Here is a 19,623-nt window from a genome sequence, read left to right on the forward strand (position 1 = left end):
GAGCTGGGGGAAGAAGTGAGGGGGGGGGGGGGGGGATTTAACAAAAGCCAGAGAAGTCAATATTGATGCCATCTGGTTGGAAGATGTCCAGTCAGAAGTAAAGGCACTGTTCCTCCAATTTGCGAATGGTCTCAGTCTGGCAGAGCACGAGAGCATGGACAAACAAGTCACCAAGAGAATGAGATGAGGAATTGAAATGAGTGGCCACTGGGAGATCCACACTATTGTGGCAGACAGAGCTGAGCTGCCTCCCCCAGCCAGCATTGTCTAAATTCTGAGACTTCCTGCTTCTGAAGATGAACTCAAGCCAGAAATGTCAACAATATATCTTTGCTTTATATGGATGCTAAACAGACCAGCTGAGTTCCTCCAGTATTTTGGTGTGTTTTTTCATTTCTTTATGCCTTCACTCTGGTACAGTTTAATGTTGGTCTCATTTGTCCACAAGATCCTTTTCTAGAATTCTGCAGGCTCTTTAAATACTTCTTGACAAACAATAATCTGGCCATCTTGCTTCTGTGGCTAACTAGTGATTTGCATCTTGCAGTGTAGCCTCTGTATTTCTGTTCATGAAGTCTTCTGCAGACAGTAGTCACTGACATACCCACATCTGCCTCCTGAAGAGTGTTTCTGATCTGTCGGACATCGTTTGGAGAATTTTCTTTCATAATGATTAGGATTCTTCGGTCATCAGTAATGGAGGTCTTCCTTGGAATATCAGTCCCTTTGTGATTTCTGAGCTCACCAGTACATTCTTTCTTCTTAATTATATTCCAAATAGTTGATTTTGATAATCCTAAGTTTTGGGCGACATCCCTTTCTGTTTTATTCTTGTTGTTCAGCATCATAATGGCTTCTTTGACATTCATGGCACAACTCTGGTCCTCATGTTGAAAAATGGCAACTACAGGCTCCATAGGTGTTCAAAAGCTTAGAAGCAAGTCCAGCTCTCTTATACCTGCACCAATGAAGCAATTAAACATACCCAAGTAATCACAAACATCTCTGAAGCCATATGTCCTAAACATTATGGTGCCCTGAAATGGGGGAGCTATGTATATTTTTAAAAATGCTGTAATTTCTGAATGGTCAAACCAAAATGTGTACAAATAACCTTGAGTAATCTCTCGAATGTGCACTTTAATCACATGTGAATTGTTTGATTATAAATTTAAAACTGTGGAGCACAGGGTCAAATTAAGGAAAAGTGTCTGTCCCAAACATTACAGAGGGCACTGTACCTCCATTAACTCACTCCTCATGCTTCATTGTTCCAAAGAAAAAACCTAAACTTGATCAACCTTGCTTCACAAGACAATATTCTCCAATCCAGGCAACATTGTGGTAAATTTCTTCTACACATCTCTGAAGCTTCTACATCCTTCCTATAAATGAGGCAACTAGAAATGAACATAGTATTCCAAGTGTGATCTAACCAAATTTTTATAGAACTGCAAAATTACCTCACTGCTCTAGAACTCAATCCCCTGAAAAACCATACAGCGCCCCATACACCTCTGAACCATTATATCAATTGTGCAGCAAGCAACCTTGAGGGATCTATGGAAGGACACCAAGATCCCTCTGTTTTTCCATACTGTTAAGAATCCTGACATTAACCATTAACCTTCAAGATTGCCCTTTCAAAATGAATCACTTCACACTTATCTAGATTGAACTACATCTGACACTTCTCTCTGCCCAATCTACATCCAGACTATATCCTGCTATAACCAACAACCACCTTCTACACTATTCATACCTCAACCTTCCTGTCATTTGCAGACTTACTGACCCACCCCTCCACTTTTTCATCCAAGCCAATAGTAAAATAAATATTCATAAAGGGCAGGGGCCCCAGAACATATCTCTGCAAAACACTAATCACCCACCTCTAGGCAGAATGTTTCATCTACTACCATCTTCTGCAAGCCAATTCCATATCCATGCTGCCAAGGTTCCATGCCTCTTAATTTTCTCAATGAGCCTACCACAGGGAACCTTGTTAAATGCCTTACTAAAATCCACTGCCCTTCACAAATTACTTTTGTCACCTCCTCAAAAAACTTAATTAGGCCTTCAAGGCATGACCTAGCCCTCATAAACCCATGCTGATTATCCCCAAAAAGACTATGGTTCTGTAAATGTTCATAAATCCTCTGCCCAAGAATGTTTCTTAATGGTTTGCCACCACTCATTCCCTTTCTTAACCCTTTGTTACCTTCCTTAAAGAAAACAACTACATTTTCCATTCTCTGGTACCTATGCTGTGGCCAAGGAGGACACAAAGATAATTGCCAAAATTGCAGCAATTTCTTTCCTCACTTCCCATCAAGTGTTCATTTAGGGGGGGAGGTAAGGGTTCCTATAATATTTTCCCATTTTGTCTACTGTCCTTGTTCAGGACAAGTCTGAAGGTCAAGGAGTTGTGGTCACTGTCTGAAATGCTCAACCACAGAGAGGTCTGTCATCTGATGAGGTTAATTCTAACTTATTCTACAACATTCCTGATTGCACCAGGACAAAGTGTTTAATTTGAATTTGAAACTACTTATCTGTCATCAGTATTAAAACCCAATAAAGGGAAATAGGTTAAAATTTCAAAATTTACATCTCAGAAAAAGGTAAGTATTTTAAAGGCATTTGGTCTACTTGCACAAATATTAAAAGTTGCATTTCACATAGGATTTAAATAATCATGTACTTGAACTATTATATGAAAACAATGCAAGTTTTGAGTACCTTGATGCTTTTGAGTACCACGATAAATTCCATGAAACATAGGATCTGTCAGATTTATACCAATATCTGTTCAAGGAATAAAGTATTAAATAAATTAGAATCAAAAGAATTAACAGTAACAAAACAAATAACACTGAAGGGTAACCAGTAGATTGAGAAAATCAATGCCAATAATTTTACATTGAAAACAATCTGAGATTTTTAAAAAAATATTTATATTGTGATTGCCTTCTGTAATTAAGGAGAATAAAAAAGTGTTCAGGAATTACCCCACACAAATGCCATCTCAGGAACTAATCCAATTGAAAATGTGTTGCCAGGAATGGATGAATAGAGAAACTCCTTCATGTGTTTCACCCCCCCAAATCACGAAACTACTTTATTTTTCTCAGACCCTCAGCACATACACCCATGCTAAAAATATGACAATTGCTACAAGACTTTAAAATGCTACTCTTTGCCCGGCCACAGAGAAACAGGTCCTTAGATAACCTGAAGGCTCAGCATTGGATCACCTGTTAGAATCCTTGTCTCTGAGTCAGTGGGTTCCATTCCCAAGATATTTACATAATTTGTGCTAACATTCCTGTATTGCAATAAGAATGATGATTCTGTTCAAAGAAGAGTTCTCACTGGCATATGGGGCAATACCCATTCTTCAACCAAATTCAATGCAATAGGTTATCTGGTTATTATCACATTTTCAGGACTGCATGTTCATCATGGCAGTTCTGCTTCTGTGTTTGCAAACTTGAATAAGATTTCTATCCATTCCATTGTTCTAAAACGAATGATGCTGTACCTGACATTGATATCAAGAACTTCTCCTCCCTTGATGCGGCACGTTTAATTCAATTGGACATACAATCCTTTCTAAAGGCTGTTACTGAACTGTCTGGGACTGATTCACTTGGTTCCATTCTTATTTACTCAGTCCTAGCTAGCGAATTGCCTTAATAATTCCCCTCCCACTCACAACTATTTGAAATGGCATCCCCAAGGAGTTAGCTTTCTTGTTCTTAGTTGCAATTATGACAAACAAATTATAGTTTGACATGTCATAATTCGTAAACCCTCCCTCGCCCTCCCTCCAGCTTCTAAATTGTGAAATCATTGAGACACCAGCTTTAGATGAGCAGAAGTTTCCAACTAATTGCAAGGCTAATAAAAATTAATGCAGGAAAAATAATTTGTTCCCTTATCATTTTATACTTTTCCCTGGCAAGAAAAATTTTAACTGTGGCCAACAACAGGGATGGTATTGGTGATACTACACATATTTTGTAACATTTCTTGACCCTGCCCCTGCTTCAGCTAATGTATTCCTGAAACCATCATCCATGCTTCTGTTATCACCAAAGATGACTATGCCAAAAGATCCTTGGTCACTTTCGGATGCTTTTTCACCCTTTCTAAACTTGAAAAATTCTAAATCAAAAACTCTGCTGCTAAATCCCAACTTGCATCAAGTTCAAGTCAATCATCATTTTGACACTGACTCCCAGTTAAGCAACGCCTTGATTTCAAAACTTTCATGACATATTTTAATCCCTGTATGGGCTCTCTTCAAATACAAGATAGAACATTACAGTACAAGCCCTTCAGCCCACGATGTTGTGCCGACCTATATAAACATTCTCTACAACAATCTTAATAATTTCCTCCCTCATATCCATAACCATCTATTATTCTTACAATCATGTGCCTCATTAAGAGTCTTTTGAATGCCGCTATTGTACCACTTAGTGTAAAAAAAACACTTACCTCTGATATCTCCCCTAAACTTTCCTCTACTCACCTTAAACAAATGTTCTCTGGTATTTGCTATTGTTGTCGTGGGGAAAAGGTGCTGCCTGTCAACCCTATTTTAGTCCCTCATTATCTTATATACCTCTATTAAGTCACCGCTCATCCTTCATCACTCTAAAGAGAAAATCCCTTGTTCGGTAACCTTGCTTCATGAGACATATTCTCCAATCCTGGTAAATCTCCTCTGCACACTCTCTAAAGCTTCTGCATGAGGCCACCAAAACTAATCTCCTTAGCCATAACAATAGGTTTAAAGGGGACCCAAGAAAAACTTTTCTATACATGGAACAAGCTTCCATAGGAGAGGAAGGTAAATTTACAACATTTAAAAAACATTCGGATGGATACATAAAAAGAATGGACCAAATGCAGGAAAATTAGACCAGCTCTGATAGGCAACCTGGTTGGTATGGATCAGATGAGCCAAAGTGCCTTTTTCCATGCTCTATTATATCAAGAGTGTTATCAAGTGGCACAAACTCACCAAAACTCAATTTTTATTTTGCCAGGTCTATTCATCTCTAGACATCACAACCATGTCCCAAACATAAATCAATTAGCCTAATTCAAGAAGTGCAAGATTCCAACCACAGCAAAAGTGATATGCTTTGAATCTTGGGGCAGTTCCTTTACACCTCTACACTTTGCTCTTACCGTCACTCTGATACAGGTTAATCTTGGTCCCATCTGCCTACAAGGCCTTTTTCCAAAATTCTGTAGACTCTTTTAAATAGTTCTTAGTAAACTGTAATCTGACCATCCTTTCTGTGGCTAACTAGTGGTTTGCATTCTGCAGTTTAGCCCCTATTTATTTTCATGAAGTCTTCTACGGACAGTAAATCTAATTGTTTTTTTAGAAAATTAGACATACATCATGATAACAGGCCATTTCAGCCCACGAGTCCATGCAGCCCAATTTACATCCGATTAACCTATAACCTCCACCCCCTCCGCCCCCCCGGTACATTTCAAACAGTAGGAGGAAACTGGAGACCCTGGGGAAAACCCACACAGACACATGGAGAACGTACAAACTCCTTACAGACAGCGTGTGATACAAACCTCAGTCCTGATCATTGGTGCTGAAAAGACATTGCGCTAACCAATATGCCAACCGTGCTGCCCCTTGACATATCTATATTGGTCTCCTGAAGTGTGTTTCTGATCTGTTGGACAGACATTTGAGGATTTTTCTTCATCATGATGAGAATTTTTCTGTCATCAATAGTGGCGGTCATCCTTGGATTACTGAGCTCAAAAGTACGCCCTTTCTTCTTAATGATATTCCTAACTGTTAATTTTGGTAATCCTAAGGTTTGGGTGATGTCTCTTACTGTTTTATTCTCGTTTTTCAGTCTCTTACTGTTTTAATCTTGTTTTTCAGCCTCATAATGGCTTATTTGACTTTCACTGACATCACTCTGGTCCTCATTTTGAAAATAACGTACAGACTCCAAAGGTGATCAAAAGCAAGCCAAACTCACTTATACCACAGCAATGAAGCAATTAAATATACCCGAGTACTCACAAACACCTGTGAAACCAAATATCTCAAACGTTATTGTGCCCTGAAACGAGGAGATGAGGCATAAAAAGCGCTGTAATTTCTACATGGTCAAACCAAAATGTATATAAATAACCTTGAATAAAATCTGTAATGTGCACTTTAATTATATGTGAATTGTTTGATAACAAATTTAAAACTGTGGAGAACAGGGGCAAATAAAGGAAAAAAAAGTCTTTGTCCCAAATATTATGGAGGCCACTGTATTACATCCTGCCTGTGGGACTGTGCTCACCTCAAACCTACCCCCCACCATTTTGTTCAGGTGCCTGCCTACAATTTTTCATATCTTGATTTCAAGCCCAAAACGTTGCTTATGTACCTTTCTCTTTGCTATATAAAGGACATTGTTTAACCAGCTGAGTTTCTCCAGCATTGTGCTTTTACTGGATTTTCTGTTGAGTGACTCACCACCTGACATCCCAAGGCCTTTCCATTAACCACAAGGGATAAATCCGAATTCTTTGATACTTATAACTGGTCTTCACATTGTCCAGTAAAAATCATTCCGCTTGAGAGGCACCTCATTAACCATCCTAAATCTTCATTCCCTCCATGACTGATTCACGGTGCATGCGCTTACAAGGCTACTCAACCGCATCTTCCAAACCCACAATCTCTATTATCAAGATGGACAGGGGAAAGAGATACATAGGGGTGGGGGGAAACAAAATTATCACAAGGTTTTCCTTCAAGTTACACACCATGCTGACTTTTCAGTTCTTCATCACAACTGAGTTTAAATCCTGGCTCTCCATACTCAATAGCACCTTCACCTTAATGATTGTGGCATTTCAAAAAGGCTGCTTAGCACCACCCTCTCAATGTAATAAGGGATGGGCAATAGGTGCTGGCCTTGCCAACAATGTTCAGATCCCAAAGATTAATATTTAAAACAAAAAGGCAGGTTTTAACAATTCAGCAAAACCACCAGGTATTTCACATAATGGGAAACACACTGGTACTTCAAGTGAAAATCAGAACACCTGATTCACTTTGGTAAATTTTCTATTTCTAAAAATGAACTAATCAAAAAACCTTGCCTGGTTCCTATATATCAAGGTAATGGATAGGAGGTTCACTGAGTTGTGAAAGGGGCCTAATAGCTCAGCACGGAAAGGATGCAGAAACCTTCAAAAAGTATTTGGATATAGAAACACAAGGAAGATAAAACATAAGACTATCAAATTGTTACCCTAATATGAGAAGTAGGGGAAAAGGCGGGAAACTATTATGAAGAATACAATAACAGAACACAGGAAAAACCCTTGTTATTCAGAATTCAAGCAACTGGCAGCCTCAAGTAATCACCAAATAAAATTGCGGAAAATAAATAGGTAAAAAATACTGGTTTACAATTGGCATGCCTTGCCATTAGTTCACCAATCAAGCGACACAGCATCTCAAGCAACCGGAAAATTCACTTATCTGGCATCTACCAATCCCCACAAGTGACAGATACCAGGGGTTTTACTGTACCTTGAAACAATAATAAGATTGCGCAGATTCATTATGGATGTATGAAAAGGAGATATGCTTGACTAATATATCAAGAGTTACTGGAGAATATGACAAATAGGATAAGGATAAATGATTTCATGTGATGAATTTAGATTTAATTTAGAGATACAGCATAGTTACAGGCCCTTCTTGCCCACAAGCCCATCCTCCCCAAATACTCCAATTAACCTACAAATCTCGTACATTTTTGGAAAGTGGGAGAAAATCGGAGCACCCAGGGAAAACCCACACAAACTTGGGAGGAAAGTACAAATTTCTTACAGACAACACCAGATTTGAACACAGGTTGCTAGTTGTTATAATAGCATTGCATTAACTGCTATGTTCAGATGCTTTTCACTAAGGTCCCACAGCACAGGAAAAGGCTCTTTGGCCCACAAGTGTGCATCAAACAAGATGCCAAATTAAACCAAAGCCCTACTGATTGCACATGATCCGTATCACTCTAGCTCTGCATATTTATGTGTCTATTAGGTTTCCCATCAGCCTCCAACACTCCAGAGAAAACAAGCCAAGTTTATCTAATTTCTCTCCTCTAATACAGGCAGCATCCTGGTAAATCTCTTCTGTTCCCTTTCCAAAGCCTCCACATCCTCTTATAATGGAACAACCAGAACTGTATACACTACTCTGTGAAGCCTAACCAAAGTTTTATATAGTTACAACATGATTTCCTTACTCTTATACTCAATAAAGGCAAACCATATACCTTCTTTACCACACTACTTTCAGAGTCACTTTCGAGGAGCTATAGATCTAAACCACCAAATCCCTCTACACCTTAATGCATTTAAAGAATCCTGCCATTAACCATATACTTTCCCCTTTCATTTGACCTCCTATTGGGCAACATTTCATATTTGTCCAGAATTCACTCCATTTTCCATTTCTCTACACACATCTGTAATTGATCTACATCCTGTAATATTCTTTGATAACCATCAATACTGTCCATAGTTCTACAAATCGGTGTAATCTTCAAATTTAATAATCCAACAAAATAGATTCAGAATTAGTTAGCAGACAGGAAGCTAGAAGTAGAAAATAAACCAGTTTTCCACTAGTTGACCATTTGTGAACTGTGGAGCACTACAGGGAATGGCACTTGGGCCCCAACTATTCACAATCTATATCAATAATTTGTCTTAGGATAAGAATTTTCTATGGCTCATGTTTGAATCAGACAACCCCATTTCTCATATATGCTAATTTTGCCCTTCATGTTTATGAAAATATCCAAATCGGAAATTAACTTGTTCTTTCAGATCATCAATATGAAAATTCAGGAAAAAACTGCTGAAAAAGTCCAAAAGATATGCAATTTTTATTTTAAAGCACCTCAACAATAAATTATGTTTTTCTCTTACCTGAAGACTGATTCATTGGGTGTATATTTCAATAAATAACAATGGTGTAACTCAAAAAATACCTTAGTTTAAATGTGAATCTAGACATTGGAGAAGGAATCAAAGTTAAATCCAAAATTATTTTTACTTTACTGCAGAATTTATTGGCAGTAATCATACACTGGAGAATTAGATCATCTCTACACATCCCAACCAAAGATATATCTGCTACTATTCTTCTACATCAGCTAATTATGGTACTTGCAAAACTCGATACTATCATTTCAATTTAGATGAATAGCTTACAAATATTCTATAAAACAAATCAATTTTAATCAAAAACACTTCAGATGTTGGAAATTTATAATAAAAATAGAAAATGCAATTAATACTCTACAAGCCAGGCAGTATCCATCCGCACAGAGGAATAGAGAGCTTTGTTTCAGGTCAATGACCTTTCTGACAAATTCACCGACCAAAAATATTAACTATTTCTCTTTGTACCAATGTTACCTGACCTGCAACTTTTTCAAATTTATTTTAAACTACAATTTTGTGTTATGAACCTGCCTTTACTATTTTTGAAGCTGCGCTATCTTCAATATTAAAAGCAATGGAAACACAAAAAGGAATTACTGACCAAGCTGTAACATGAGTGCAAAATATAGCTGGATTCACGGGTCACTGAAGATGCTGGAGCCCGGAGCAAAAAAACTAAAACTATAAATAATAAGGAAGAGCATGAAAGACAAGTATCGAGAAAAAGTCCTTATGCTAGGTCTCAACCCAAAACATTGACTATCCCTTTGTCTCCACATGAGGATCAACCTGATGAGCATCTCCAGAAGAACACAAGAAATAGGAGCAATAGGGCATCTGTCCTGTCAAGCTGATCTGATGATAGGCTCATCTACTTGCCTTTTCTCTACATCCCTTAATTCCCTTACTATGAAAAAAATCTATCCAACTTTTTTCATAAATATATTTACTGAGGCAGCCTCCACCCTCCACTGCTTCAATGGGCAATGAATTCCAGATTCACCACCCTCAGGGAAAAAGCAGTTCTTTCTCATCTTTGTCCTAAATCTACTACCCTGTATCTTGAGGCTACATCCCCTATTTTCAGTCTCTTCATCATTGCAAACAACTTACCTACCTTTATCTTATCTATACCTTTCATAATTTTATGTTTCTATAAGATCCGCTCTCATTTTTCTAATTCCAGCGAGAATAGTTCCAGATGACTCAATCTCTCCTCATAGGCAAACCCCCTCATCTCTGGAATCAACCTAGTGAACCTCCTCTGTTCCACCTCCAAAACTAGTACAATCTTCCTCAAGTAAGGAGACCAGAACCAGGTGGCAATGATTAGCGTTTTGCTTAGTGCAACACTGTTACAGCGCCAGCGAGGGTTGAATCTGTAATAGGTTTGTACATTTTTCCCGTGGTTGTGTGGGGTTTCCCAGGGGTTCCTGTTTCCTGCCACCATTCAAAACATACCAGGGGTTGTAGGTCAATTGGGTGTAATTGGAAGCATGGGCTCATTGACCAAAAGGGCTTGTTATTGTGCTGTATGTCTAAATTAAAAATTTAAAGTATAGTCATGCACTGCATAATGTTCGTTCAGGCAATGTCTGACTGCATACAAGACTGTGGTCCCATAAGGTTATAATGGAGTTCATAAATCCCAATCGGAGAATGGGAGCAGCTGGACGTAGCAAATGTAACAGCTTCCTGCACACAACACGTGTATTTCAGGTCTCTTGTACACAAAGCAATTGTGCTGCCAAGTGTATAATGGTACAGTACATATATAACCTATAATATGTGTCTTGATAGTCATAATAAATGCCCATGTTACTGACTTAGGTACTGTACTCTCGTTATTTTAATGTGAACTTTCCCTACTTACAAATAAAAAGTTTACTGTACAACAGCGTAAGCTTCGACTCATAGGCAGCAGTATCAAATCTCAAGTATCATGCGTCTCTTGAGTATTGTGTTATCTCTGCTTAATTTTCTTTCAAAATATTACAGGTACATAACTGTATCCCATATAGCTAAGTACTGTATATAATATGAAGTTCACACAGGATGCAAATCGCACAGTCCTATTTCACAGAATGCATCGTGGACATTAAGCAACTCGTGAATGTACTCCAGAAGTTTATATTTTATTTGCTATATTTCAGATAATGGGCTTTCTAAAAATAAAAATGGGTAAATATGCTTCTAAGCAAATTAATTTGGGCAATCAGAACTGGAGGCAGGATACAATGCACCAATTCCATAAATTACACTTTACCTTCCAGCATTTCAGTTATTATAACTTAAGTTATTCACAATATAATCAGTTCAAAAACGAGGCAAAATTACTCCTGCAAGAGACAATTCATTTATTTTTAAAAATCTAATGCAAAGATAAGATGCCAAAATGTTACAAGCTGACTTTGGTGATTCCACAATAATGCGATTTGTTCCATTTGTACAGTCATTTGTACAGACAAAAGAGTCTGGAAAAACAACCAACTGAAAAACCTCACAAAGATAAGCGTATACAGAGCCGTTGTCATACCCACACTCCTGTTCGGCTCCGAATCATGGGTCCTCTACCGGCACCACCTACGGCTCCTAGAACGCTACCACCAGCGTTGTCTCCGCTCCATCCTCAACATCCATTGGAGCGCTTACATCCCTAACGTCGAAGTACTCGTGATGGCAGAGGTCGACAGCATCGAGTCCACGCTGCTGAAGATCCAGCTGCGCTGGATGGGTCACGTCTCCAGAATGGAGGACCATCGCCTTCCCAAGATCGTGTTATATGGCGAGCTCTCCACTGGCCACCGTGACAGAGGTGCACCAAAGAAAAGGTACAAGGACTGCCTAAAGAAATCTCTTGGTGCCTGCCACATTGACCACCGCCAGTGGGCTGATATCGCCTCAAACCGTGCATCTTGGCGCCTCACAGTTTGGCGGGCAGCAACCTCCTTTGAAGAAGACCGCAGAGCCTACCTCACTGACAAAAGGCAAAGGAGGAAAAACCCAACACCCAACCCCAACCAACCAATTTTCCCCTGCAACCGCTGCAATCGTGTCTGCCTGTCCCGCATCGGACTTGTCAGCCACAAACGAGCCTGCAGCTGACGTGGACTTTTTACCCCCTCCATAAATCTTCGTCCGCGAAGCCAAGCCAAAGAAGAAAGAAACAGTCTCTATATGCATGGCTACCCCATCTCCTTGCTGCCTAACCCTGTGACTCCTTCCCTTGGAATTTCCAAATAAAGGCTGTTACACCCAAGTCAATCCTCCAGTATGAACCCAAGAATTGAGCCAGCAACATGAGTGCACGTTCAGCCTTATGGGAATAAAAGCTTGTCATCTGGTAACTTTTGAAGTTATTGAAAGCACATCAATTTTACTCCCATAATTTTTTTTAAAAACCGTAATGGACAAGTTGCTGAGGCCAGACATCGATCCACAATTGCCTGAGGTCTGGCTCTGTTTCAATGACTTTCTGCAATCCTCCCCTCAAGTTGTGGGATCAGATGACAATAAGCTGTGTCTACTACTTTGCAGTCGGCCATCCTGCCTACACAGTGATCAGGGGCTGCACAACGTACGAAGAAGCAATGAACAAGCTCCAAAACCAGTACAGAGCTAGGTCGAACGAGGTCTGCATGAGATATCTCCTGACCACTCACCCCTCAAAGAATACTTTCAGCTCCTGCACAAACTCATATGAGCCTGTGGCTGCAGGGACATTAGTGCAGATGTCTATACAGCCAAGCTCGTCCGATCAGACCATATTCATCAGTGTCTGATGAAACAGGTCGAACTGACCTTGCAGAGAGCCTTTGAGATATCCAAAATGTTACATGTAGCCCTCCGACATAGTGGCCAACTTGTGGGGGATGCAGGCGGTGCCATCTTGAGATGCGGGATCCCAGGCTGACTTCACTTCAGCTGCCGCTGAGCACTCAAGTGCTACTTCTATGGCCAACAGAAGCACCCCTGCCCAGCCAAGGATGCAGCATACTCAGGATATGAAAAGATGGGACACTATGCAAAAGTTTGTAAGAACGGACCTTCCCCTTTCCCTAGCTGCACCGTGTGTGGGCAGCCGCCACCTTGCCCAACATCACTGCCGCCACCGAGCAACAGTACTGCGTGTAAGCCATAGAGGCTGCCATCTAGTCAACGCCACTTCTGGCGTCACTTCCACCCCTGAGCAACAGCACCACATATGCACAATGGAGGTCGCCATCTTACCGGTCTGGATCGGAGGCACCACCTTACTGGTCCGGATAGCGACAGATAACAACCTAGTACTGGCATCGATCACACTCAATCAGGATAGCCCTCACCAGCTTGCCCCTTCAATTATGGACGTGGAGGTAAATGGCTGCGTATCAAACTGTCTGATAGCAGGAGCATGAGAGTTTTATACACCTCAATATTGTGGAAAGCTATTTTTTTGTGGAGAGCCCGGCGAGTTGCAAGATCCCTATGGCCTCCAAATCCCATTCAGCAAAGATCTGCAACTACTGCACAGTGGCACTGACAGAAAGTGGCACGAAGTACAAAAACTTTACGCTGCTTGCAATGCCACATCTCTGTGTGCCCGTGATACTGGGGTTGGACTTGCAGTACCATCTAAGAGCATCACCATGGAATTCAACAGACCCAATCATCCCCTCACGGTCTGCAACCACCAATTTTTAAAACTTCCCGCCCTCCCCTCTGCATGTACCCAAGCGGCTCATCACGATCCACCCAACTCACCCAACTTGCGGGCTGTCCACCTTCTGGATAGCCAATCTCATCCCTGACTAAGCCAGTCACTATTCAGAGCAGGCAATACAGCATGGGAGAAAGGGCATTCATCAAGTTAGAGGAGAAATAGCTTCTGGCTGAGGGGATCATTGAACCTAGTACTAGCCATTGGAGAGGCCAGGTCGTGGTGGTCAAAAACGGGGAAAAACTCTACATGGCAAATGACTACAGGCAAACTATCGACCACTTCACACTGCTGGATGCATACCCCTTCCTTGCATTGCTGACATGGTGAATCAGATAGTACCAATACTGGGTATTCTCCACCATCAACTAAATGTCAGCATACCACCAGCTCCCTATCTACCCAGAGGTCGGCCAGTGCACCGTGTTTGAGGCGGATGGCTCCCTCTACCACTTCCTTTGGGTTCCCTTCAGAGTCACTAACAGAGTCTCCATTTTTCAGAGGGAAATGGACCAAATAGTACACCAGCTCGAGCTCAAGGCCACATTTGGACCATCTGCGGCCATGACCTTCAGGACCAAGTTGATCATGCACCAGCATGCAATCCAATCGACTCCAAGCACTCCACGATGACCTCTGTCACCTCAGGGTCACTTTGTCAAAGTCAAAAGCCTTCCCTACTCCATTAACAATGTCAGGACACTGACCAGAAACTGCTGGATCTGTGCTGAGTGCAAACCACACTTCTGCCATCCCGACAAGTCACACCTGATAAGTTGGTGCAAACTTAGAAAAATTCCTCCAAACGGCCAAGGCACTCAACGTCACCTATAATTAAAAACAAATGTGTGTTCCGCACCTCACGTCTGGTCATCCTCGGCTGCATCATGGAACATGGAATCATTGGTCCTGACCCTGACCGCATGCATCCCCTGTTGGAACTCCCACTTCCCCACAACCTAAGGACCCTGAAAAGGTGTCTCAGGTTCTTTTCCTGTTACAATCAGTGGGTCCCCGACACCTGGTGAAAGCCACCTCCTTCTCCCTGTCGGCAGAGGCTCGGGCAGCCTTCATCCGCATCAAATGAGACATTGCCAAGGCCATGATGCATGCCATGGATGAATTAATCCGGTTCCAGGTGGAGAGTGATGCTTCCGACTTTGCCGGAGCCGCCACCTTTAACCATGTGGGCAGATCATAGTGTTTTTCTCCCACAGCCTCTATGGCCCCGACATCCAGCACTTCTCCATTGAGAAGGAGCCCCAGGCCATTGTTGATGGAGTGCGGCATTGGAGGCGCTACCTGGCTGGTAAACGATTTTCCCTGCTGACTGATCAATGTGCAGTCGCTTTTATGTTTACTAATAATCAGCAGGGCAAATTCAAGAATGACAAGATTCTGCGGCGGAGAATTGAACCCTCCATCTATAACTTTAACACCTTGTTCTGGCTGAGGAAGCTCAACATGCCTCCAGATGCCATGTCCCAGGAGACATGCGCCAGCATGCAATCCAACCGACTCCAAGCACTCCACGATGACCTCTGTCACCTCAGGGTCATTTTGTCAAAGTCAAAATCCTTCCCTACTCCATTAACAATGTCAGGACACTGACCAGAAACTGCTGGATCTGTGCTGAGTGCAAACCACACTTCTGCCATCCCGACAAGTCACACCTGATCGAGGCTATCGCTCCTTCGAATGCCTGAGCATGGATTTCAAGGGGCCCCTGCCCTCGTTGAACCTAAACACATACTTTCTCAACGTCAATGATGAGTACTCCCAAGTTCACATTTGCCATCCCGTGCCCGGACATGACCACAGCCACAGTCATAAAGACACTGTACAATATCTTTACCCTATTCGGGTACCTGGGCTACATCCACAGCAACAAGTTGCATCAGTATCTGTTGGCGCACAGCATCACCACTAGTAGAACCACTAGTGGCAATGCGCACCCCCCCTCCCCCGGTAATGGCCAGATGAAAAGGGAGAACGCCACCATTTGGAAAGCAGTCCTCCTAGCCCTGAAATCAAAAGCCCTGCCCATTCATTTTCCATTGGCAAGATGTCCTCCCCGAGGCGCTCCACGTGATAAAATCCCTCCTGTGTACAGATCCCAACACCACACCACATGAACGAATGTTTTCCTACCCCAGGATGTCCAGATCAAGGACCACACCTAGACTCCCCTAGATCAATCCTGCTCTGGAGGCATGGGCAATGCCATAAGACCTTCCCACTGGTCGAGAAGTTCATTCTCCTCCACGCAAATCCCTAATACATCCACCTGGCATACCCAGATGGACACGAGGACCCTGTCTTCGTCCAGGACCTGGCGCGTGCGGGAGATCCCGAGACTGCCACTGACTACCCAGTGAGCCCTACCACCATGATCAACCTCTACATACCCAGGCACCCTACCCCTACCCCCGGCCCAACTGCTCCACCCCAGTCACCGGACATGTACACTGCCAACAGACTTCACATTGCCCAGGAACCAGCAGCTGAGCCACAGCCAGCACTAAGGTGGTCCCAGAGCCAGAAAAGACCACTGGACCGGCTGAACTTGTGATGGACACTGAACCCTGCTGGACTTTCCATAGATGTTGTCATGTCTTCTTAGTATTTTCAGCATTTTCTGGGGTTTCTTTTCCTTTACAGTGTTGAAAATTCACATTGATGTGGTTTTAAATAAAATGTCCTTTACCCTAATTTTGCTGTTACACCTCAAAAGGTTTCTCAGTAAAAACCTGACATCTCCTTACACCTTTTTATTTTTCCCTGACTACCACATTAACTAATATTTAAAGTTTTTAGTCAGATCAGAGTTGTAAACAACTTTAGTTGCAGAAGATAAGGGTAATAAAAAATCAGCATTCACATTATACCATGTTGCGATAACAAGCCTGTGTTTTAAAACATTAAGTTTCTTCTTAGTATTTCATTAAGTTTCATGTTCATTCACTTGTTCCATTAGACTGATGAAAAACATCCTGGCCCTGAAATTCCTCTTTCTCCGGCATTGTGGACACAATTAAAAGAAAACACAGGCTTCTCAAGGACACAATTTAAACTTATGTTATTTGCACCATCATGTATATTTTGTTAGAAATTTAAATTAAATCATTTATATTCATACAAGGATCATTGACTACATGCATCTCATGTGGTTTGTTTATAACATATTAATATTAAGGCAACAGTAGCATTTCGCACTTGCATCCTACTAAATCAACCATTCAGTGTCCCGGGATAGGAATGGAAGTTTGGCTTTTCACACTTGACCACTCTGAACTGGGACAGTGAACGCTTTCACACTTGCAAGGAGCCATCCCCAGGGTTCTACCTTCTACCGGTGATGTTATGACGCATCGAGCAATGGTGGCATGGCCCTAAATACCGATCAATGTATTATGATCTTACATATGAACAAAATTATTCATGACTAACTATAACATAATTAAGCTTTATGTACAGCACAGTATGACCCCTTCATCCCCTGTTGTTGCTGTGCTGGCCTATATAAACCTTAATAAGTGACAATGGGAAAGTGCTAGCAATAAATAGCAATAGTGGACAATTTATAAAGAGAGTGGGAAAGTTGGTCACACTTTTCTTTGGCTTGGCTTCGCGGACGAAGATTTATGGAGGGGGTAAAAAAGTCCACGTCAGCTGCAGGCTCGTTTGTGGCTGACCAGTCCGATGCGGGACAGGCAGACACGATTGCAGCGGTTGCAAGGGAAAATTGGTTGGTTGGGGTTGGGTGTTGGGTTTTTCCTCCTTTGCCTTTTGTCAGTGAGGTGGGCTCTGCGGTCTTCTTCAAAGGAGGCTGCTGCCCGCCAAACTGTGAGGCGCCAAGATGCACGGTTTGAGGCGTTATCAGCCCACTGGCGGTGGTCAATGTGGCAGGCACCAAGAGATTTCTTTAGGCAGTCCTTGTACCTTTTCTTTGGTGCACCTCTGTCACGGTGGCCAGTGGAGAGCTCGCCATATAATACGATCTTGGGAAGGCGATGGTCCTCCATTCTGGAGACGTGACCCATCCAGCGCAGCTGGATCTTCAGCAGCGTGGACTCGATGCTGTCGACCTCTGCCATCTCGAGTACCTCGACGTTAGGGGTGTGAGCGCTCCAATGGATGTTGAGGATGGAGCGGAGACAACGCTGGTGGAAGCGTTCTAGGAGCCGTAGGTGGTGCCGGTAGAGGACCCATGATTCGGAGCCGAACAGGAGTGTGGGTATGACAACGGCTCTGTATACGCTTATCTTTGTGAGGTTTTTCAGTTGGTTGTTTTTCCAGACTCTTTTGTGTAGTCTTCCAAAGGCGCTATTTGCCTTGGCGAGTCTGTTGTCTATCTCATTGTCGATCCTTGCATCTGATGAAATGGTGCAGCCGAGATAGGTAAACTGGTTGACCGTTTTGAGTTTTGTGTGCCCGATGGAGATGTGGGGGGGCTGGTAGTCATGGTGGGGAGCTGGCTGATGGAGGACCTCAGTTTTCTTCAGGCTGACTTCCAGGCCAAACATTTTGGCAGTTTCCGCAAAGCAGGACGTCAAGCGCTGAAGAGCTGGCTCTGAATGGGCAACTAAAGCGGCATCATCTGCAAAGAGTAGTTCACGGACAAGTTTCTCTTGTGTCTTGGTGTGAGCTTGCAGGCGCCTCAGATTGAAGAGACTGCCATCCGTGCGGTACCGGATGTAAACAGCGTCTTCATTGTTGGGGTCTTTCATGGCTTGGTTCAGCATCATGCTGAAGAAGATTGAAAAGAGGGTTGGTGCCAGAACACAGCCTTGCTTCACGCCATTGTTAATGGAGAAGGGTTCAGAGAGCTCATTGCTGTATCTGACCCGACCTTGTTGGTTTTCGTGCAGTTGGATAATCATGTTGAGGAACTTTGGGGGACATCCGATGCGCTCTAGTATTTGCCAAAGCCCTTTCCTGCTCACGGTGTCGAAGGCTTTGGTGAGGTCAACAAAGGTGATGTAGAGTCCTTTGTTTTGTTCTCTGCACTTTTCTTGGAGCTGTCTGAGGGCAAAGACCATGTCAGTGGTTCCTCTGTTTGCGCGAAAGCCGCACTGTGATTCTGGGAGAATATTCTCAGCGACACTAGGTATTATTCTATTTAGTAGAATCCTAGCGAAGATTTTGCCTGCAATGGAGAGCAACGTGATTCCCCTGTAGTTTGAGCAGTCTGATTTCTCGCCTTTGTTTTTGTACAGGGTGATGATGGTGGCATCACGAAGATCCTGAGGCAGTTTACCTTGGTCCCAACAAAGCTTGAAAAACTCATGCAGTTTGGCATGCAGAGTTTTGCCGCCAGCCTTCCAGACTTCTGGGGGGATTCCATCCATACCTGCTGCTTTGCCACTTTTCAGTTGTTCGATAGTGGACAATTTATAAAGAGAGTGGGAAAGTTGGTCACACTACCACATACAATTTAAACAAGATGGGAAAGCTGGTAGCAGTATAGCGCACAATAGAGAAATACTGTGGAGCAAAAGTGAGGGTGGACCTGCCCTCCTAGAATTTTGTGCGGCAGAGAAAGGGCCTTGGGCACAGCTGAAGGCACAGAGCATCATGGTGGGGTTTCTCGACCCCACAGCATTCTGGGAAGTCAAGTCCACCATCACTTTTTCTCATGGTCTTTATAAATTGTGTGCTATACCAGTGCCAACTTCCCAAGCTATTTATCACTATTTATTTTCCCCTTCTCTCTCTCCCCCACTCCACTGCCCCCCCCCATCACCCCACTGTGCCTTTCTAATGGCACAGTTTATTCCTTCATCTTAATCTTTCCTGCCTTCACGTTCCTGCACTCATGCAAAAACTTGGATAATTTCAAACCCACGATGCATTTGCCCATTCTACACTTGCCTGATTGCAACGCAGGCATCTCCAGACGC

The 19,623-nt window shown here is 42.5% G+C and overlaps 1 protein-coding gene across 1 annotated transcript in view; it reads right to left on the bottom strand.

Annotated features, from left to right (window-relative positions):
• tatdn1 (TatD DNase domain containing 1) overlaps positions 1 to 19,623 on the bottom strand; it is a 55,650-nt gene that overhangs the window by 35,360 nt on the left and 667 nt on the right. Inside the window, exon 2 of the mRNA XM_069921667.1 lies at positions 2,743 to 2,808. Within this exon, the coding sequence (XP_069777768.1) occupies positions 2,743 to 2,808 (66 nt within the window). The remainder of the gene's footprint in view (positions 1 to 2,742; positions 2,809 to 19,623) is intronic.

The sequence above is a fragment of the Narcine bancroftii genome, chromosome 2 (assembly GCF_036971445.1).
Source record: "Narcine bancroftii isolate sNarBan1 chromosome 2, sNarBan1.hap1, whole genome shotgun sequence".
NCBI lineage: Eukaryota > Metazoa > Chordata > Chondrichthyes > Torpediniformes > Narcinidae > Narcine > Narcine bancroftii.